Source organism: Amblyomma mixtum, chromosome 7 (assembly GCF_055824585.1).
Source record: "Amblyomma mixtum isolate Tamu chromosome 7, ASM5582458v1, whole genome shotgun sequence".
Lineage (NCBI taxonomy): Eukaryota > Metazoa > Arthropoda > Arachnida > Ixodida > Ixodidae > Amblyomma > Amblyomma mixtum.
This window is the reverse complement of record NC_143018.1, coordinates 135874919-135897435: the sequence shown is the minus strand read 5'-3', so window position 1 is coordinate 135897435 and position 22517 is coordinate 135874919. Positions and strand designations below refer to the sequence as shown.

At 46.5% G+C, this 22517-nt stretch overlaps 1 protein-coding gene across 1 annotated transcript in view; it reads right to left on the bottom strand.

Annotated features, from left to right (window-relative positions):
* Positions 1-12766: 12766 nt before the first annotated feature.
* The window catches only part of LOC149337659 (ATP-binding cassette sub-family C member 3-like), a 215614-nt gene continuing 205863 nt past the window's right edge, over positions 12767-22517 (bottom strand). Inside the window, exons 26-27 of the mRNA XM_089553474.1 lie at positions 22211-22405; positions 12767-12917 (exon numbers count right to left, since the gene is read on the bottom strand). Coding sequence (XP_089409600.1) covers positions 12767-12917; positions 22211-22405 — 346 coding nt within the window. The remainder of the gene's footprint in view (positions 12918-22210; positions 22406-22517) is intronic.

The window sequence follows — 22517 nt, the reverse complement described above, 5'->3', positions numbered from 1 at the left end:
TCCCACCCTTTTTAGAATTGGATACAGCGCCTCTTTCTTGGCTGGGCTGAATCCATATTTGTTTTACACTTCTCAGAAAAGCTTAGTTGCCTTTCGAAAAAAAAGGACACATTTAGAGCAAACTATGCATGTCGACATCCAGTCATGACATTCCTGTATTCATGAAAAAAAAACTAGCTCTAATTTTTTTCCCGGATAACCTGCTGCGTCACACCAGATGTCATACTAACTGTGCGTCTTCATATTCTGGTTTCGCTGAAGCTGGGACATCATTCCGTAACTTTTTCTCCATAGTATCGGGAAGTTCTTTTCGATCCTGCTGCAGGTATGGTGTGTGTCACACATGTTTCTGTCACGTTTTGCCGTGATCATCTGTTAGTGCGGTGCTTGGCACGGGACTTAGTTATCGGTCTTCATCCCAAAACTTATAACTTGTTGGGGAAGAACATAGAATTAAACAGTTAAATCAACAATTGAAATTCCTTTAAAATACCATCACATGCATGCCTGATTTGGCAAAGTAAGGCATAGTATGGCATGTGTGGTTTAACGTCCTGAAGGTGAACATTCGCTATGTGACAAGCCGTAGCAAAGGGCTCCGGATTAATTTAGACCAACTAGCGTTCATTAACGTCCGCTTTTCGTTACATCAATGCATCACTGCGGCGGATTATTTGGCAAAGCTTTTATGCAGTGTACTGCAGTCCGCACAGCTTACACCTCATTAGTTCTCACAATTTATGACGATTAAACAGTGCGCACAGTTTCCCATTGGAGTGTATTGCATAATTTCACGCATATTAGTAGTCCACTAGAGCGATATGCCAAAAGACTGAGGAAAGCTAGCGTCAAAGACAAGTTTATAATTCCCACTAACAGGACGCACAAAACGTTCGTCTCTTAAGGTGTATTTTTTTTTTCCTATATTTTCGGCTCTTCAGAGGTGCATGACATCTGACAACCCTTCCTCATTATGAGTGTGGCTCTCTGCCGAAGGTTGATGAACTGTGAATTTAGACTTTCTAGCCCACTTGTCCAGTGAGGTTGCGTAATAGTCAACGTATCCGGTCGCCTCTCTTTACGAGCACTTTCATCGTGTTTGCAGAGTGCCGATGTTCTGATGAAGGCATCAAGAGCAGTGATACATAAATTGAGGCCACGGCATTTGTCACTATAGAGGGCCATGTAGCAAGGAACAGAAAGGCGCGCGGAAGCTCAGCTACTGCTGAGAAATGTTTGCGCTGTAATATGCATCCACTGCCCAAAACGTGCACAGAAATCGAATTATGCCCAAAATGCTACTATTTGCTCGAGTATATTACGGTACAGATGGAAGACACAACTTAGGAAAGATTCGGTGGTCAAGCAGAAAGTTATTAAAGCTAGCGCAACGTTACTTTCACTTTTAGGTCATTCGAGTACCATTCCAAATAAGGGCGTCATTAAATGTGACTGGTTTCTACTGCAGGTGTTCTGACATGGTGGGAGATTAAAATTCTGATGGTTCAGGCCCACGTACAGGGTCGGTCAAAAGTTCCCAGGCCACAGGGTCTGCTTTCAAGCGGCGTATACTGCCACTTACGATAGCATAAAAGACATCAAGGTTCTCAGAGGTGAGAATAGTACTTCTACTATCCTCTACAGGGATTTTTGGCTCCAGGGGTGTCGTAGCTGCCCAACTATAGCGCTCTAAAGCAGACCCTGTGGCCTGGGAACTTTTGGACGACCCTGTACCTCTTTTTGATAGGAATCTTGATGATGTTGGCGGGCATAGTGCCATTAAAAATGCAATGGTCTTTACTATTGCTTGTTGTTTTGATTCTGGGCACAGAATTTAAAGGTAGCAATCGATTCGATTTCAATAAATACTCTCTGTATCGATGGATTTTGAGAGCGTAATAATCTTACCCGGTAGTTTTTGCACGACGATGACTGGATCTAAATACGTCTCATATGTACTACGGAGAGTTTTGATGCAATATAGTTATTCTAACTGCGCGCAAAAGCACAAAAAACGCTGAATATGCGACCGAAAAAATCACGCGCCTGTCCTAAGACCGTTCGTAACAGATATGTGATGTTTCTTTTGTCCAGTTTATGTCTATTTCAGCCATACCCCGAGGTAATTAAAGTAGGAAACACATGAGAGACGCGAACTAAATGCAGTTCTAACTAGTCATAAAGTTTCATGATCATAGTCTCTACTTTCTCGGAATCAAGGAGGGTAAACTTGTATTTTTCGGTGTTCAGCGTAAGCTCATTCAAATAAATTGAGTGCGATACTTTAGATAGTTCTTCATAGATTTTAGTTGCAATTGATCCGTTCTGTCTCCAATGAAAATGAGAGCTGTATCTTGAGCATAAACTTGGAGCCTCAAATTAACAAGACTTTAGAATAGCATGCACGGGTTCCTGCACAAGTTGTAGCAAAATATCCAAAGCTGTTTATGACATCGCTAGAATTACATTCATCGTAAGAGCTGCGAGGTCAATTTCGCAGGCAACCTGGTATTATATTCGCACCTTTTCTCACAATCATATCATATGTGCCGTAGGTACTGTTATGTCGTTTCTGTTACATAACAGGCACTACAGAGTATGAATTTACGTGCGGCTGTAAAGCGCTTCGGATGAGGCAAAAATCCCTGCCAAACATCAAATTGGCATATACAGTGTATTTGAACTGGTTTAACCGATACTGCGAAGGCGAGAATGCTGGTGTCGACACAAATAAACGGAGCACCCTACGACGTTCTGACCTTATTCACTCGCTGCAGAAACTGAATCAAGAGGTATGCCATCTGAAGACTGTTAGAAAGTGCGGGGACCGTTTCACATGCACACAAATTGTTTCTCGATTTGTGGTAGGGCAGGAATGATTTCTCTTATGACATCCCTGCAAGCTCGGTTTGTTAATTTCCGCACCTGTTCCTCAAGTTCCCTATACTTGATCATGACGACAGAGTGCAGGCACCTGTGCTAGTCCGTTGCTTTGGATGAGACATGGCATGGCACCAGCGCTATAGCATTCAAAGGCTGAAGACAAGCAAGACACCACGTACATTGGGCAGCAGTGTTAGGGATGCAGGCCTGCTCTTTGGTCCTTTTTTTGTTAGCTCGAGCAGTATGTCTAGTGACGATAAACAGATAAGGCCTCTTGTGAAGGGCAATTCAGGGTCCAGTTACTTTACCTGCCTTTACAGTACCTTCAGTAGGTGGCAGTGGAAGGTACGGTGACTGCGCCCCGACTCACGAATAGCGAGGCGTGTAGCGGCTATCGGGTGACGGTGCGTTCGAAAAGCTGCTGACGACATACCTGGCGCGTCAGTCGCTAAACACCGAGCACTGAAGACTCGTAAGGCTGGCTGCAGACAATCCGCTAGAAAACAATCCGTCTACAATCGCAGATACGTTGTTGTTGGCGTTACAAAAGATGGCACATCTTCTTCCTCTTCTTCAGCTCTTTATACCTCGGCGACTTCCTCTTCGTCCTTTACCACAGTCACAGCGCGTCGCAGGTTCTTTTGGCTTGCTTTCAACACGTGTCTAACACAGGCACCGGGAAGTTAGTATCATCATCGTTATCCTAGCTACACCCACTGCAGTACAGTGGCCTGCCCTGTCCTTCAATTAATCCTGTCCTGTGCAAGCTGCGGCCACTTGATCCCCACAAACTTCACAACTCCTCCCGTCACCTGACTTTCAGCCCCTGCCCTTGCTTTGCCTGCCTTCTGTGCGTTATCCTTTACTCCATTATCCTCAATGACCTTCGGCTGTCTGGCAATGGCATCACGTGCCTTGCCATATGTAATTCCCCTTTATTTTAACTAAGTTTTGATTAACAGCTGTTTCTTCGCTGACCCATTCTGCTTTCTTCCACTCTTTCAGCGATCCACCTATTCTTCTCTTTTCCGGAGAATAGGCTGCCTAAAATTTCACAGGTAATATAAAACATCTGACGTTCAAATTCAGTCAATCGTAAGAAAGAAAAGCACGGTCAAATTTATTGACTCTCCGAGAAGCACTTCGTACAAACTTTTTTGCGGGGGAAATTTCCTACACCATATGCGGCAAGGGAGAAGTGTAATCTTATTTAATGTGCCATTTTGACCTGATGCGCAAACATGCGAAGGGGAAAAGTATCCTGAACAGAACTTTTCCTGCTCCGCATTTTTTGTTTTGTACAAATTCTACCTATGCGTCCGAAAATTTTAAATATACTCCATTCTCTGTACATGAGTGCGTTTGTATCCGCTATGCACCCTGGCCAATCCCCCGCCGTGGGTATGTGCCATTCAGCCTGAGGACATCATCATCATCAATTGGCATTGATGTTATTCACACTAACGAAGAAGAGAGAAGGAAGAGGAGGGAGGAAGTAGAAGACGATGATTAGTGGGCCGGCTATCTCACACCAGTCCTTAATTTTGGTCTTTATTTTCTCACTTCAAAGGTTTTTTAGTTTTTTTGGCGTGTCTCCTCGACGTGCGATGACCTGGAGGTCCCTGGCCGCCGGCAAAAGCACGTCAAGCGACCTCCTCAGCGCTGTGCACCGTATCCACGCCGACACGGAACATCACCATCAGCTGAACTCCATGCTGGACTGATGGCTGCAGCTGCAGCGGCGGGTCCAGCGGCCTCTGTAGTTGCGGCTACAGACCAGGACCCGGCAAACAAGAGACTGCGCGACGACCAAGCTAGCAACGAGGCTCTCACCTACCATCCAGAAGACATGGGCCAAGCATCGTTTACAGTTGTCTCGTACAAGAAAAAGAGAGCTACCCGTGTTCCTGTAGTCTTCAGGCCCACCGAGGTAGGAGGAAGCCTACGGAAAGCCAACCCCAACATTGTGGCTTCGGTGGTTGTATCATCGGCTCAAGAAAAGGTCATCAGCCATCGCATTCACAATGATGGGAGACTGATGGTTTCAGTATCGACGCTGCCCACCGCCAACCGTCTGCTCACAGTAACTGAGCTGGCTGGAGTGGCTGTAGAGGCCCGAGTCCCATACTCTTACATGGCAAGCTGTGGCAAAATGCAAGATGTACCTGTCACCTACACAGACGAAGATCTGAAGGAATATCTACGCGACCAAGGTGTCCTTTCAGAAAGGAGGCTAACCGCCTACACTCCTGAGGATGGTGGAAAGATCAAAGAGGTACGCCGTCGCACAGTTATATTGGAATTCGCAAAAGATGCGCCGCTACCAAAAAGAGTAACGCTTGGGTTCTGTAGTTACCCTGTAACTGAATATGTCGGAGCATCAACTCAGTGCTATAAATGTCAGAGGCATGGCCACATATCAAGACATTGTAACGGCCCCGTGCGCTGCAAAGTGTGTGCTGGCCCCCACTCGCACAATGTATGCACTTCGAGAGCGCAACCTAAATGCGCTAACTGCGGTGGCCCACACTCTGCTTCCTACGGAGGGTGTTATAAAAAGAAAGCAGCCACAGTTGCTCGCACGGCAGAGCAAACACAAGGGAAACCCCCTAAGCGCCATGAACCACCACCTAACTCCGACGTGGTTTTCACGACTATGCAGCTCTTTCCGAGAATCAGTCAACACAGCGGGGCAAAGCAGCTGAGAAGACCTACGCAGATGCAGTAAAAAAGAAGCGTGGGAAGTCCGTTGTTTCTTCTCCTTCATGAAAGCTGCTGCAGCGCACTGCACAAGACCCGACAAACAGCGTCGCTCGCTCTGAGCGCCACAACATGACAGGAAGATCAGCGACAGGCAGCAAACCGGAAGCTCTGAACAAGAGATCACAAGCCTACTCATTCCGATGCTGTTTGCAGCCATCAAGGCTCTTATCCGTGCAAACCCCTCGTCAGGAGGACTCCCAGAAGTAGAAGCTGTCCTTGCAATGGAGCCGTTGGTGTCCGTCTCCTACGCTCCGCAGGGGCGTAATACCACACTCCAGTAATCATGGCTTCAACAGCGAGAACTTCGCCGCAGCTGACAATCAACATCTTTCGTACATGCAACATTTTCCAGTGGAACGCTCGCGGGCTACGCTCTAAACTCTCAGATTTCCGACAGCTCGTTCGAGCGCACCGCTTCCCCTTCATAGTCATCTGTGAATTACGCGTCGAGGAAGCTTTCCAACTCCACGGATACTATTTCCATCATTCACAACGACCAGATAACGTCAGCAGATTGCTGATAGGCTTTCGCAAGGATATCTCGGCCTCATCGGTTGATGTCCTGCCTGACAGCTACAATAAATATGTGTGCGCTGTCACAGCTATTGCCGGGCAACAGTACACTCTGATTGGAGTATATCTTGAGCCAGGAACGCCATTTCATGCTTTGAGACTTGAAAACATGATAGCAAGGACGCCCTCACCGCATATTATTTGCGGAGACTTCAATGCTCATAATGAAATTTGGGGCAGCTCACATACATGTGCCCGAGGTGCCAAGCTTGCAAAACCTCTCTCCAAGCATTCAGTTCAGCCATTAAATGACGGCAGCATCACCTACCTCCGAGGCCCGACGACTACCAGCAGCATCGATGTGACATTTGTCACAAGTTCATTCACCCACAACTTTGGCTGGTGCACTGATTTGGAGATACGCGGAAGCGACTATTACCCAATCCTCATATCGGCTTTCCATGCGCAGAGGAACCCAAGGAAATTCCTTATAAATATACAGACTGGGATGCATACAAGGACGCTGTAAGCAGAGGAGTTACTGCGGCAACTCGCAATGAGGAATTAGCATCGACAATGGCGTATTGCCTGAGAGCGAGTAGACAAATTACAGCTAAAAATGATAGCCTACCTTCAAATAATGACACATTTCAAAGGCTTTGCGCAATACGCAGGCGAGCTGAAAGGAAAAGTCTGCGCACAAAAAGCCTCGATGACCTACGTGCATGCCGACGGGCACAACGTCACATGCGACGCTACATGGGTAAACTCAGTCGGCGAAAGTGGCATGACTTTTGTTCTACGCTAGATGTGCGCCAACTAGTAACCAATATTTGGCGGATAATTGGAGGTATGCGCACGCCACTTCAACAACTCCACCCCTTCGCTGCACTCTCCCTTCACGAACAAAAATCTATAAAAGAAGTGTCAGAAGAATACTGCAGGCTACTGTCGGCAGGGTGAGGGCATTCGACACTCTGCGTAGATGGTCAAACAGGCATCCCAAAGGCGGTAGTGCCAGCGTTAGACCTGCCTTTCACAATGGAAGAACTATACACAGGTATCGCGGAGACAAACAGACATATGTCTCTGGATCGTGATGAGGTGACCTATGACGCCATTGCAAAGCTACCCCATATCTCCCGTGTTCGACTCCTGGAGTATTACAATTCTTCCTGGATGGCTGGTGAGGTCCCCACGGAATGGAAGCTGGTAAAAATTGTACCCGTTTTGAAACCCTGTAAGCAGCCAACAAGCTACGCATCATTCCGGCCCATTACCCTACTGAGCTGTGCCGGTAATCTCATGGAGCACATGATCTGCAAACGCATAACTTGGCTCCTAGAAAACCTAAATGAGTTCCCCCAAGAAATGAACGAGTTCCGTCAAAACAGGTCTGCGAATGACAATATCATCGCCCTCGTCTCATCACTTAAGGTGTACCTTCATGCTGGGTACATCCCGACAGCCGTTTTCCTAGACATCAAGGCCGCCTTTGACTCTGTCTTTCACCATGCAATTCTTGCAGCCTTTGCCAGTCTTCGCCTTGAAGGAAAGCTATAGAAGTGAATTGGGCATTATGTAAAAGAACGGCAAATTTTTATGACCACTCCAAACGGTCCAACACGCTTTCACGCAGTGGAGAGGGGCGTACCACAGGGAGCGGTGCTCAGCCCTCTGCAGTTCAATATTCTCTTTATGCACATAAGAAGAAACCTTCCGCGAGGAGTCCGCATAACAATTTATGCTGATGATATCTGCATCTGGACTGCATCATGTTTGCGCTATATTACCCAGCAACACCTTCAGAGAGCGCTATTGCACATTTCGATGTACCTGACTTCCAGTGGTCTTCGTCTCTCGCCAGAAAAAAGTGTTGCAATGGCGTTTACAAGAAAAACGATGGCCCGGTATCCGCTGCTCCTAGGCGGACTATCGCTACCATATGTACGATCTCAGCGATTCCTGGGTGTTGTATTCAGCAATAATCTGTCATGGTCACCTCAGATCAAAAAATTCCGCGAGAGGACCACTGCAGCATCGCAAGTGTTGAGGTTCATGGCGGGAACAAGGTGGGGTAGCAACTGCCGATCAATGCTTCTGCTTGAAAAAGCCTACGTTGAAGGAACCTAGCGCTACTGTCTAGCAGCGCTTCAAAGATTACATAAAGCAATAAGACTCTCGTTTCCGCACGGAACAACTGCCTGCGAATATGCCTTGTCCTCCCATAGGGTTCCTCTGCATGAGGAACAGTAGCAGAGGCAGGGTGTCTCCCACTAGAGGTGATTACCGTCCAGGAAACTATGCGTAGCAATCTCCGCCATGTCCTACAAGGGAAGAAGCACTTCCTACACCGTGTCCACCTAACTCACAGCAACTCTAGCTTTGGTCAGGGAGTGCAGCTCCTGCCCCTCCCTACAATCAATCAGCCACACAAACTACTACCTCTGGCCTTTCCTCCATGGACACTCTCTCCTCTAAAGGTGAAGAAGTTTGTTCCAGGTGTGAATGCAAACAGCCGCATGCCACAAGCAGCGCTTCTGCAAGCTACTCTCGCCTACTCAACCGAGGAATATACGCAGCACACCCATATCTTCACCGATGGTTCAACTACTAAAGAAACCTCTTCTTGTGGCCTTTGTATACCCTCAACAGGCCATGCCCTTTCTTACCAGCTGCAGCGGAGGACATCCACTACGGCCGCTGAGCTTCACGGCATTAAGGAAGTTGTTTCTTACATCTTGCGCCGAACCGCCGGCCGTTGCGTTATCTTCACCGTGTGGGGATCCATGTTGCCCCTCGCCCGCCGGATGCACCCTTCTCTCTCTCGTGGCCTACCGCGGCTCTTCCTCTGGCGGCCCCCGACTAGGCGCAGCGGCGGAGGGAGCGGAGGGGAGGCGCCCGCGACTACGCGTCGTCACGTGGGCAGCCCTCCTTGCCCACCCCTCTCGGTTTCGGCCAGGGTTGCCAGATGGCTCCGACCTCAGGTAGCCAAATTGGCCTCCGTAGTAGCCCAAACGTAGCCAAAAGCGAAATTTTTGCGTAGCCCAAAAGTAGCCAAAAATATTTGTTTTTGGGACGACATTTGTTAAGCACATTGAATTAATTTTCGGCAAGAATATTTACATATTAGATTTCTTTCCAGCACATGATGTCTGAGGGGGTGCGCACGGCGTGTTCTTTCTGTTGTTACGTTTCGCCTCCGTCATGCGCGCTAACCAGTGCGGCTAACCAGGTCTTAAAGATCGGGCCGCAGTTCCAATTTGCAGGCGCGGCAGTAGGCCATATCACCTGAGGCGGGTGACGACTGCCAGTCTGCACGCGGAAAACAAGGTGCAATCGCAGCTCTATAGTTTAGGAATATTTCACCTTTTAAATGTTCGCGCGCAGATTAGACACATCGACAGTGAAAATACCTTACTGCATACTTACGCAGCCTCAAATTTTAATTTTATGCTTTAAGAGAAAGGTTCTCACTGAGAGCGTCACCTCAAAGCATATAGCATGCTCCTTCTTGAAGCTACATTCTACGATATGCATGAGCTCAGAATAAATCAAGGATATACGCCATTAGATGATATTCTATGTCGATTTGATCTTCAGTCTAACAGCAGGTTCAGAATAATGAGAAAAACATATTACTTTTGAATTCCGGCTCCTTTTCGCATTTCTTTTTGTAGTTCCGGATGTGCATCGCCCACTTGCCCATTCTGAAAGTTCTCGTAACGACGGATCTAATGGCAAGTCATGCCACTAACTTCCGCCGCCTTCGTTAGTTACAGATGGGTTCCGCGCCGCGCCGAAGGCACGCAGATTACGCAACGGACACGGCGCTCTCGCGTCGCTCGCAATGAATCTTGAGGGCTGCACGTGTGCCTCTTGAGCTGCAGAAAAAGCGTAGGCTCTTGTGAGTGGCGCGCTTGCTGTGTCCACCACGAGAATAAGAAGAAACAGAAAAAGACCTTATTAATTCGTAAGCATTACTTCCCTCATGCGTATCTTGAGCAGAATGTGTCCGCAGAACCAGAATAAGCAAAACATTCAGGGGGCACTTTGGCTCTCTAAAGTGCTGCAAGGCGAAAGCGTTTCCTGGCGGACTGTTTGTTTATGTTTATTTTTCATATTTTGTTTTTATTATTTTTTATTTTGATCTTTTTCTTATTTTTATTGTTTTTATTTTTCCTTCACTTTATTCCTTTTATTTTATTTATGAAACCCATGCATTCACTAGATGTGCCTTTATTCATGCTCGAACCTTGAGCCTTCGTGGCGGAGTGGTAGCGTCTCCGCTTCAAATGCCAAAGGCCCTGGTTCGATTCCCACCCTCGGCGCAGTTTCTTTTTAAGCAGTGACGCCGAAAGGCGGACAAATCTGCCGACGCGTCTGTCGACACCGCTGCCGACAGCGTCTGCTAACGACAGCATGAGGCATTAACATGCCTGGCGATGGGTTTCCAACCAGCCACCTACCACAGCCGGAACGGACGCCCGAAGCCACTCGGCCACGTCTACGGTTAACGGTTAACATGTGAGGATCACGAAACCAGGCAACAGAAGCGAAACAGTAGCATTTAATGCTTACGCATTCGCACCACTTAGGGAGACCTAAGTTCTCTTAGTGTTTTCCCTCTATTCTGGTGCCTGGTCAACCGTGGTGCACCGTCAATGGGAGAACGCTCACATGTGCAGACGGCAACAGTCTATGTTCGGTGGCGCGCGCGCGCGCGCATGGCGTTAGTTCGCGGAGGGCAACTTTCACGTAGTGTCCACTCTTTATAAAAGAAATCGAAAGGTCATGATCCTTGACCGTCTGGAACACGTAAGTTTTCTCGAACACAGCGTTTACAAATTGTGCTTTTGTAGCAGACGCGCTCAATTTCTTTAACCTGCTATCGCCTGCATTTTGATTCCATCATGCCTTTTATTTCTGTCACTGTATAATTGTAATAGAGCATATTATAACTACTTTAACTTTTTTTTTCACGCATGAAAAAGATGTAGCCCAAAAGTAGCCACATAGCCAAAACGAAATTTCTGACGCCAACTCGGACAAAAAGTAGCCCAATTTGGCTATTAATAGCCCAATCTGGCAACCCTGGTTTCGGCGGCCGCACGGGCCGCGCCCACGGGACAGAGTCGGATGGAGAGTTGACAGCGAGCCTTGAGAGAGAGCGGACGCGACACCAGCGGCGGCCCAGGTGGCCTGAACTGCTCTGTGCCTGTCTCCTGTGCCTGTGCCTGTTGCCTGCCGCTGCTGCCTGCGCGCGACCGAGGAAATACATTGGGAGATCCCAATTAAAGGTTTTGCCTGCGGGCTTATTCCTCGGAGGTGTGTTCTTCGCGGCCGCAGGTGTGGTCGAGCTAGCGAGGTGGCGTTGGCCCTGAGTTCGGGGTCCGAACCGTGCCAGTAACCTCACAACCGATTCAAAAAGATCTCTGCAGATCCTGGCCAACCTGCTGAAGAAAACGAATCACCATCCACTTTCCCTGGACATCGGGTATCTACATCATTTAGCTGTTGCCGCACGTCATTTCATAACATTTCAGTGGGTACCTGGTCAATGTGCCATTCTGGCTAATGAAAAAGCAGATGAAGCGGCCCGTAAGGGCCATCAACATCGGAGATACATTCGAACTTTTTTCACGAAATCTGATGGGTCCCGAATGGCTAAAAGATTTGCTTCCGAAGAAACCTATCTGCTTTGTAGTTTGCCGGCACATCAGTACCAATTTCTTACTCAATCGACCCACATCTTAGATCAAGACCCTCACCCAGAATTCCTCGACATCTGGAAACACTTCATCACCGACTTCGTCTGAATGCTGCATATACCAACGGCTTGCGACACCGTTTTGAACAAATGAACAGTCCGTATTGTGACAACTGTGCCTCGATAGAAACTGTTGAACATATCCTGCTTGAGTGCCCTACATATCGTAACGAGCGTGCGTACTATGAATATTGCATGCAGAAGCTCTGCGCCAGTGACCCTGAACAATGGACAAAGTTTTAGGTCCCTTAGCCTCCCTTAGGCTACAGAGACTTGCAATAAACTTTCTATTTACATATTTAAAAGGCATTGGACATCTCGATAAGCTTTACGTTCACTTGCACGTTCCCTTCATGTATTCTTGATGCAGTGAACTTCGTCAGCCCATTTGCCGGACTATGCACTCCATCATTACATAGGTTACATCAATACTCCCCATTGACTCCTTAGTACCCATTTCATGGCCGCATTTTATCGTTTTTTTTTACCTCTTCCACACTGCTCTCCTCCTGTCTTTATCTCCCAAATTTTCCTCCCTACGCAGAGTAGCATGCCAGCAATTTTTAAACGGCGGCTAAATTTTCTGCATTTCATTAAAGAGTCTCTCTCTTTCTCACACACTAACAAAGACGCGATTCGGTTGAACAAAGTTGCTTTGTTCGTTTCTCCCACTATAAAAGCGGGATGAGTGGTTCATCGTACCGTAATATCGCACGAGCAAAAAGCTATACTCTTACGTTCAAAGCGCGTTAATGTGTACAGTACACCAGGGTACAAACAGAATGACACATTTCGTTTTTATTTTGTGGCCTGCGAAGCGAGACCGAAAGCAGGTCATCATAACGCAGTGGTTATGCGGTTTGAGTTTGACCGGGGAGTGGAGATGCCGGCCTCCACAGCCATGCTGTAGAATGCTGACGACGGGTTAGAAAGCAGGGCGGAGACGGAATCGAACTCTCGGACCTTGCCTTCTTCCAGGACGAGTATCCTACAAAAAGAAAGCAACGCCGGTGACTGATTTTTATAGGCTGCACCATAGCATGGAACAAGCCTGCATCCACAGCCTGCGAAAATTTGGCAATGCATCGTATGGTCGAAAGTACGAGTCACTAGCTGTTGATTTATAACGACAAAAGCGTTAGCGATCACTACGGCGATCCGCACTGGGAGAATGCGACGGCATTGACGCCTGTTCCACACTTGTCGCCTCTCTTTGCTTCACTTGGGGCTGTTTACATTACTTATCACTTGCTTGTGTTAATTTTACGTCAGTTAACACTTTTTTAAGCTAGTTCCCTCTTTTAACCTCTGGTCTTTTTTTGTTTTACACTATATACTGCGACATCCGAGGCTGTTTTAACGTCCTCCCACGTCCGTGGCTAGTTTGACGGGTAACAGACTCTCCGCCTGTAACTACTCCACATCAACCATAGATTTATGTCAGATTATTCAACGTTAATGAATCACCTTTTAATCTGTTTAGCAATTTCATTCCTCTTGGTTGCGTACTTTCCCACAAATCTGACGCCCAAGGATATTTTGCCGTCTAACGACTACATCCGCGTTCGTGGCTATTTCGACGGCTAATTGACATTTTTGCCTACAATTAAATAACCGATTCCTCCGAATCAACCAAATTCCACGCGCAGCGATATTTTGTCATCCTCTACCTCATAAAATCATTCTTTTACGCCTAACTCTTTATTGCATGACGCAAAGCCTGCGGTCATGTTTCGCGTCCACTTTGCGTCCAAACCGCGAACCGCGTAATGCTTTCGCATTAATAAAAGTCAAAGAAAAGACGTTGCTATCTCCGGCATCTGCTATCAAAGCTACGGGAACTTGGTCTGTGACTATAGGAAAAGAAGTGGACAGGGAGGGGAAGGGAAAAAGACAGGAAAAGCGGAACAACGGAGGAAATGGCGCAGCTCATGCTAGAACGACCTGTATTGTGGTAGCCACTCTCTTTACCCAACGAATGTGTCCCTGTATTCGCCCGCTTCCGTTCTTCGGTTAAGGCAGCGCGCGCAGTTTCCCTGGCTGCTTTCATGGTTTGAGCAGCCTTCGCAATGCGCCACTTTTTGAGCATATGAAAAATGACGAAGACGAGAATTTTCAGCAGGAGGCGTCAGAGGCGGCCGTATACAAGACACAGCGCGAGAGGTGGCGGTGATGGGTGAGTGGTCTACAGCATCGGAAGACGAAGCTGCTCTGTTGGCGTCGGTTCCGGCTCCAAATCCCATCGTCGCTGATGTATTCTTTACGTTATTTTTTTTTATGGTACAGTTCTGGTAGATGCTGTTATGTTTGAAGTTTCCTATTAAGTTTGGCTTCTCGTTCGGTCTTTGGCTCACCGCAGTTTATTGAATATGTTCGCCTGAATTAACTGACAATAGGAGGTAAAAACATTTCTTGTTAAAACAAAAAAAAAAAAACAGTTTACAGCCGGCTCTCTGAAGAATGTTCAGCGAAGGCGGAAAATAATTGTTGTTAGCATTTACGTTAGAGGCCCTTTATCTGAGTAAACGACGAGAGTCGTGCATCAGGGATAATTCCTGCCTCTTTATGATGCGAAAGGGTTGTTTTTAAATTCTACGCTAGGGTGCTTTTATATGAGCAAACAAGGAATGCAATGCATTAGAGGGAACTGCCTGTCTTTTACGATGCCAACGAATTGTTTTTACACTGTATGTTAGCGGTATTTTATATGTGGAAACGCGGAGAGGCTTGCATGAGGAATAATTCGTTCCTCTTTATGAAGCGAAACATTTCCATTAGAACTCCATGTTAGAAGCATTTTATATGAGTAAGCGACAAGAGGCGTGCATTAGGACGAATTAATTCCTGTTTATGATGAGGAAGTACATTTTTGCATGACCTTTGATGAACCAGCGCGAAAAGTAATACGACGTGAACGGAAGCGCTGAACTAAAAAATTTATTTCAGAAGAAACGGGGGCAACGTATCTATACAGCTTCTAGTCCAGACCCGTGACGTTGAAAGGTAGGTGAGAAAAATTGTGATCTTCAAAACGTGTTACCAAAGTAATGTTTAACAGTCTAGCAAGGGAACTGCAGTTCGCCATTGTTAGCGAGGTGCTGGAAGTAGTAAGAGAATGTGTCTACTTAGGGCAGGTAGTGACCACTGATCCGGATCATGAGAGGCAAATAACTAGAAGAATATGAATGGGGTGGAGCGCTTATGGCATGTTTTCTCAGGTAATGAATGACAGTTTGCAAATATCCCTCAAGAGAAAAGTATACAACAACTGCATCTTACCGGTACTCACCTATGGGACAGAAAGGTGAAGGCTAACAAAGATGGTTGAGCTTAAGGACAACGCTGCGAGCCATGGAAAGAAAAATGATAGGTGTAACGTAAAGAGATCGGAAGAGGGCGCAGTGGGTGAGGGAACAAACGCGCGTTAATGACATCCTAGATGAAATCAGGAGGAAGAAGTGGGCTTGGGCAGGGCATGTAATGCGAAGTCAAGATAAGCGGTGGTCCTTAAGGGTAACGGAGTGGATTCCAAGAGAAGACAAACGTAGCAGGAGGCTGCAGAAAGTTAGGTGGGAGGATGAGATTACGATGTTTGTGGGTATACGGTGACCGCAACTGGCAAAGGACAGGGTTAATTGGAGTGACATGGGAGAGGCCTTTGCCCTGCAGTGGGAGTGGTCAGGCTGATGATGAGGAGATACAAAACAAACTAGAAAAGAGCGTGACACGAAGAAAAAAGTTTTTTTTCTTCGGGGGGGGGGGGGGGGGGGGCAGGCAAGACGAGTAGAGGCACCAGCCAGCAAAATGAGCTAAGCTGCTCTTTTTTCCTGATACAACATGGCGAAAACCATAGGTTGGCAAGATAAACAGCAAACAAGAAACACGCAAAAGAAATCCCGCAGTTATCAAAATGAAGGTCATGATCTTAAAAGCTAAAAACGATACAATCTGTAAGAGGCCAACAACCAACATGGCAAAAAGCTAAAATTATAAAAGGGGCAATGAAGTAAAAGCAGAGTGAACAACTAATGAAGGGCACAGGAACTGAATAAGGTATCATTATGAAATGCATGACAAAGCTGGGCTGCATGAATAAAATCTGGAATCAAGTGGCAGAAAAAAAGTTCTTTTTTTTTTATAGTAAAACTGAACGTTTGCATATGTAGTGTTCTTTCAGCGGCAGTTTCAAGGCTGCCTCGATAATTTCGTGCGGCCTCTGTTTCTGACCTTTGCTATGGCTTCCGTTTTTCCTTTCTTTCAATTTCAGGCGAGCATCCAAACAAAAAAAAAGTTTTTTCCTGTCTGTAGTAAAATGGCAGTTTGGGCGAGTTGGTTAAGCATCTTGTAATAAAAACAGCGCAAGGACACAGGACGAGAACAGAGAGTAGACACACACGGCGCTGAACTTGCAACTGCGTTTATTGGAAAAACACTGCTTTTCAAGGCAGGGCGTCAAGAAAGCGCGCGCATGCGCTTTGTCAAAAATACACTTATCGGGTAATAAAATGTCTCGTAAAGGCACGTGTGATTATCGGTGCTAACCACTGTTTAGCAACTTCATTTCCTTAGAGGACAGTGCTACTGAAGGCTGGCTGACACATCTGTTTCCTTTTCTCATGATATGAAATGCCTCTGCTACTTCCCTCGTGCTACGATCGTTATGTATGAACAAGATTTCGGTGTCAACGAAAAACGGGGTGCACTTACACTCGAGACAATGCTTGGCCAAGTTTGTTGAACACTTTCCCAAAGAATTTTGGTGCTCCAAAAGCCGTACATTAATGCAACGATCTGTCTGGCCAATATAAGTACGGCCACAGGACAGAGGAATCTGGTAGACCACAGCAACCTTACACGAGACGAACCTGTTTGCATGGTTAATTTTACACCCTGTTTTCTTTCCCATTCCATCTCTCTTCCTTTGAACTGCTGCCCCCACCTTGCCTACCTTATTAGGTGCCGAGAACACAACGTTGACACCATACTTGGCCCCCACTTTCTTAAATCTGTGCGAAAGGAAATGTACGTACGGCATTACAGCTATATTCTTTATTCTATCGTCCACACTTTTATTACTTTTATTACAAGATGCTTAACCAACTCGCCCAAACTGCCATTTTACTACAGTTCATTTCTAGTTCCTGGGCCTCTTTTACATGTCGACATCTGGATTTGTCACAACCAGCTGTTTTGTCTCCGCTCATCGCCGTGTGCATTTGCCGTGCCCGCTCAGCCTCCTACCATCTCCGTCATGGAACCTGCCCTACGGACCTGCAATCCATGTGTGGAATGTTGAGACCATCTGTGGGCCATACCAGGACAATGTGCAAGATTATCCAGCGTGGATATTGGAGACAGGCGAGGTTTTTCAAGGACATGCTTCGAACTAGGTGCTGCTGCGAGGATGTACGCCGGAATCAACGCCTCTTCCGCGAGTGGTGCAAGACTACAGAACAGCTCACGGAATTCCTGTGGAAAACTTTGCGCTCTTCGTTTCCAAGAGCAGCCAAGCGGCAGCAAGCTGAAGGCAAACTTTTGGTGCTTGGGGACATCACCGTGGATCCTCGCCAAGAGAAGACCCTACGCCTAGGAGCAAAGTTTTGTTTGGAAACCGGTATGAAGACTGTTGAAAAGCTTGGTTTTGCTCGCAGTGTATCGTCTAGGGCAGCAGTAGATGACCGCTCAAAATGTGTTTCTGAGTGCGTAGATGTTGTAGGTCATTGTGAGACTACTAAAGGACAGAGTAACCGGTTTCGTTGCTTGGTAAACTATCTGTGTGATAGGCATCTTCGAGCGGTGCAGTCGGACAAAGAAGGTTTTTTTGTTGTCTTATCGGAAGACCTTTATGCCGAGAAAGCCCGCCATACAGTGATGAAGAATTTCAGGACCGCCAAGGTAAAACCAGCACGTTGTAAACAGAAGGCAGAGGCTCTGCGGCTTAAACTTAAGTTAGAAGGGTTAGCAAAGAAGGTGAAAGATGCTGAGCTAGGGGTTCTGGAAATCTTCTTCGCGGCCAAGACACATAAGCCGGAGATTCCGTTCAGGGCAATAGTTTCCGAGCATCGCTCTTGGCAGTTGGTGGTTTCCACGTAGCTAAACAGACATCTTTCAACACTGCATGTCAATGACCCGCTCCTGCAGTTCCAAACTCAGAGGAAATTGTTAACTTTCTACTCAGTGACAACCATGGAGACTGTTCTGGTTTTAGCATAGATGTGGAAGATCTGTTCTTTTCTCTACCGCATGTGTCTCTCCTGCAATATGTACAGCAATTCATTGAAGATCAAAACGACGAGCATGCTTTTCAAGATAGATGCGGAATTTCTACTGCATATTTTTTGGAACTCCTCACCTTCTATCTCAAGAATACGTACGTCGCTTGGGAAAACCAAACAGTCTTACAAAAGTCTGGTGTGTGTATAGGATCTAAAGTAGCCCTGGTGCTCAGCAGCATCTTCCTTAGTCATGTCGACAAGGAAGTGGCGAATGAATTGGCAGGTGGTTTTATACGCATTTTTAGGTATGTTGACGATTACCTTGTGGTTGTGAAGTCCCCTCAGGTAGAAACCGTGTGAAGTGTTTTAGATTGTTTTGCAAAGAACGGGTCCGGGCTGAAATTTACGCATGAAATTCCTCAGCATAACACATTACAATTTTTGGACTTACTGTTGGTCTTTGAAAAAGGCCACGTGTGCTGGCAATACTCCCCTCGGAGTGAGAAGCCCCTGCTGAACTATAGGTCGTGCCACTCCAAACTAGTAAAAACGGGATAGTAACCGGGTGCATGAGTATGGCGTTAAAGAAATCCTGTTCTCACAAAATGAAGACTAGCATCTGCGCCCAGGTACACCGCTGTAAGAAGGCCGGTTTCCCAGACTCAGTTCTTGTGTCGTGTGCGGAAAAGATCCTGAAAAAATTGAAAACCCCAGAACGTGACTCTGAGCAGCGCGCCAGTGTGGACGATAGAACATAGAATATAGCTGTAATGCCGTAGGTACATTCCCTTTCGCACAGATTTAAGAAAGTGGGGGCCAAGTATGGTGTCAACGTTGTGTTCTCGGCACCTAATAAGGTAGGCAAGGTGGGGGCAGCAGTTCAAAGGAAGAGAGATGGTATGGGAAAGAAAACAGGGTGTAAAATTAACCATGCAAACAGGTTCGTCTCGTGTAAGGTTGCTGTGGTCTACCAGATTCCTCTCTCCTGTGGCCGTACTTATATTGGCCAGACAGGTCGTTGCATTAATGTACGGCTTTTGGAGCACCAAAACTCTTTGGCAAAGGGTTCAACAAACTTCGCCAAGCATTGTCTCGAGTGTAAGTGCACCCCGTTTTTCGTTGACACCGAAGTCTTGTTCATGCATAACGATCGTAGCACGAGGGAAGTAGCATAGGCATTTCATATCTTGAGAAAAGGAAACAGATGTGTCAGCCAGCCTTCAGTAGCATTGTCCTCTAAGGAAATGAAGTTGCTAAACAGTAGTTAGCACCGATAATCACACGTGCCTTTACGAAACATTTTATTACCCGATAAATGTATTTTTGACAAAGGTGCATGCGCGCGCTTTCTTGACGCCCTGCCTTGAAAAGCAGCGTGTTTTTCCAATAAACGCAGTTGCAAGTTCAGCGCCGTGTGTGTCTACTCTCCGTTCTCGTCCTGTGTCCTTGCGCTGTTTTTATTACAAGAAGTTTTCCTGTCTGTCAGGCTGGTTTCTGGCGTTTTGGTATCACCTGACACATTTATAAGATCAAAATTTTTCTCACCTAGCTTTCTACATAACGGGTCTGGAGCAGAAACTGTAAAAATATGTTGTCACCGTTTCTTCTGAAGTAAGAAATTGTTAGTTCAACGCTTGCGTCCGCATCGTCCTTCTTGTTCTTGTACGTTGTGTTTTCGCACCGTTTCATTAAAGCTCATGGAAGACCAATGAGCCCTAGAGCAAGTGTTACTCAAGTTCATTTTTTAAAATCCGCGTTGGCGCTTAACGCATAGGTTGGATACCTTTCTTTGATAAAGTATGCATCTTTAAAGGCAAGCTAACCGCTGGTCCTTAAGGTTAAGGGAGTGGATTCCAAGAGAAGGCAAGCGTGGCAGGGGGTGGCAGAAAGTTAGGTGGGCGGATGAGTTTAAGAAATTTTCGGGAATAAGTTGCAGCACCTGGCGAAGGACAGGGTTAATTGGAGAGACATGGGAGAGGCCTTTGCCTTACGGTGGGCATAGTAGGGCTGATGGTGATGATGATGGCATCAGTGAACAGGGATTGCTGACCAGTAGAGCAGAATAACGAACGATCTGGCCAACACTGTACCGGGTGTATCAGCGAACATATTGCCACACTTATTTTAGACACTGTACCGGCGCCCCCGTGCGGTCTGTCTTCATCCTTTCTCACGCGCCGGACTTCGTCCTCTTCTGCTCGGTTCTAAGGTCGGTCGGCTGCGCTCTGCCCTGTGTGCTTGCCAAGTAGTGTTCGGCCAGAGAGAACGTTCTACCGGCGTCCGGTGACAATATTAAAAAATTTCAAAAATAGCCTTTCCGGGTAAAAAATACGGATTTTGCGGCATAGTATTACTAGTGTTGGCGGACACTAGAAAGCCGGCGAATCGGCTTAAGTAGTAAGCTGGTTAATAAATTTTTAATACGTAACTTTTTAAGTAGTAGAGTTAGGCACCTAGTTGCAATTAGAGATTTGTAGCCGGCCGTCATTAATAGTCATATCAGTTTTTAAACTTTCGAAAACGCGATTACCCTTGGCGCTGTGGCTGGACAAAATGTGGCTGTATCAACTAGTTACGAGCACTGGAGGGATTGTTCTCCCTCCAAGAAAGCTCGGCTCCCGTTCTTCAGCGTAATTCACACGACGTTATCAAGCTTGTTATATGCGTCTTAGCTTCTTGGTATTTTTCTCCCAAATTCGAACTCATGATATTGTCGTCGTCCCTCCGCATGCATTCTGCTAACGTGAGAGCGCAATTATCGCCTAAGAAACGGGAGCCGCTCTTTCTTTCAACTGCCGCCCGAACCTACTGGCGCTTATCTTGGAACCAATTAAGCACAACGCGAAGCCGTGTATTGGCCAGGACGAAAGGCGCGAAGCAAGTGATGGCTTTTACAAAGCACAGGTGAGAGCGCTGTAATCACGCAGCATCCAGGCGCACGGAGCGCGCGGTCACGTGGTATTTTGTAAACTCCGTGGGTTTTCGTTTTTCTCGGATAAAAACGGCCACGCTAAGTTTATCTTGTTGGAAGTGCCTGGGTTGGACGATATTTGTGGAGCTCCACAACTTCCCTATTGACGCCCGAACGTTTCAAGCTATATTTAAAAAGATAATTTATTTATCTCGACTAATTATTCAAATAGGAGGAGCGAAAAAAATGGTACCCTAACTTTAGATAAATTTTAGCAACATCCATGCAATTTTAGTTCTGAAGAAGGCTTAGTTTTTTTTTAAATCTTGGTCCAAGTTAGCTGGGACGCCCTGTATATTACAGCTCTATAACACGCGCCGTTATTGTGATGAGAATCTATGCTTCTGATGTCGTATTAACGCTGAGTGTCGGTGGGCTCAAAAGGAGACTGTTTAGTTTCTTGGTCGGGAATTCCATTGAAAATTTGTTTTGATAAAAGTGTCCATGGCGCACTGTTTCTATTTCTCAAGTATTGATACAATGAGTTAGAGATAGACGCTTTTAAAAAAAACAGAAAGTTACGAAGCACTCTAAACAGTTACAGTGATGTTGAAAATGCAACGAAGATTGTGCTATGTGGATAGAAGTGGAGGCACTCATGGAGGATTTAACTTAGATATTGACGTTTTAGAACTGTTAAGATTTTGTACAAAATAACTTCTTGCAGTCAGCGTTACGTTGAATTGACCGTTGACAAATAGTCACAATATGCACATCAGGTTGAAGGACTGCAGACTGGCAATTAGCGAATTCCGTAATTATATCAAGAGCATGGCGGTGCTCTGGTGCCACAAGGGCACTAAAATCCCAACAATGTTTTCGTTTGCAGTTCGAAGCGTTTTAAGAGAGCGTACGCATCAACAGTAAAAAGTGCTGAATATTGCATACTATGTCTTAGGACCTAGTCGTTGTGCAAAGCAGTTAAGTAAAAAAGAAATGCCGAGAAATAACGCGGATAGGAATTTACAGGCACGTTTTAAAATCCACCTTTTTTGGACGTAGGAGTTGCGCCCTGGTTTTATCTCCCGTGCATGATGATCAAACAAACAAAGATGCCCGTACGCATATTGCCTAAGTTCTACTTGGTCGTCTCACCTGTCGTAGTCGAGCACCGTGTGTATCCGGTGGGCGACCGTGAGGAGTGTGCTGGAAGCGAAGGCGTCCCGCAGCGTGGCCTGGATGAGTCGATCCGTGTCTCCGTCCATCTGGGACGTGGCCTCGTCCAGCAGGAGGACCCTGGACCCTCGAAGAAGGGCGCGTGCGAGGCACACCAGCTGCCGTTGGCCCACGCTGCGCCAAGGCAATGTGCGGCTACTGTTCGGCAATTTGCAACGCGTGTCTTACCATTGGCACTCGACGAATCGTGAGGCCAAAAAATATACAGACCTTTCTACATAGGGTT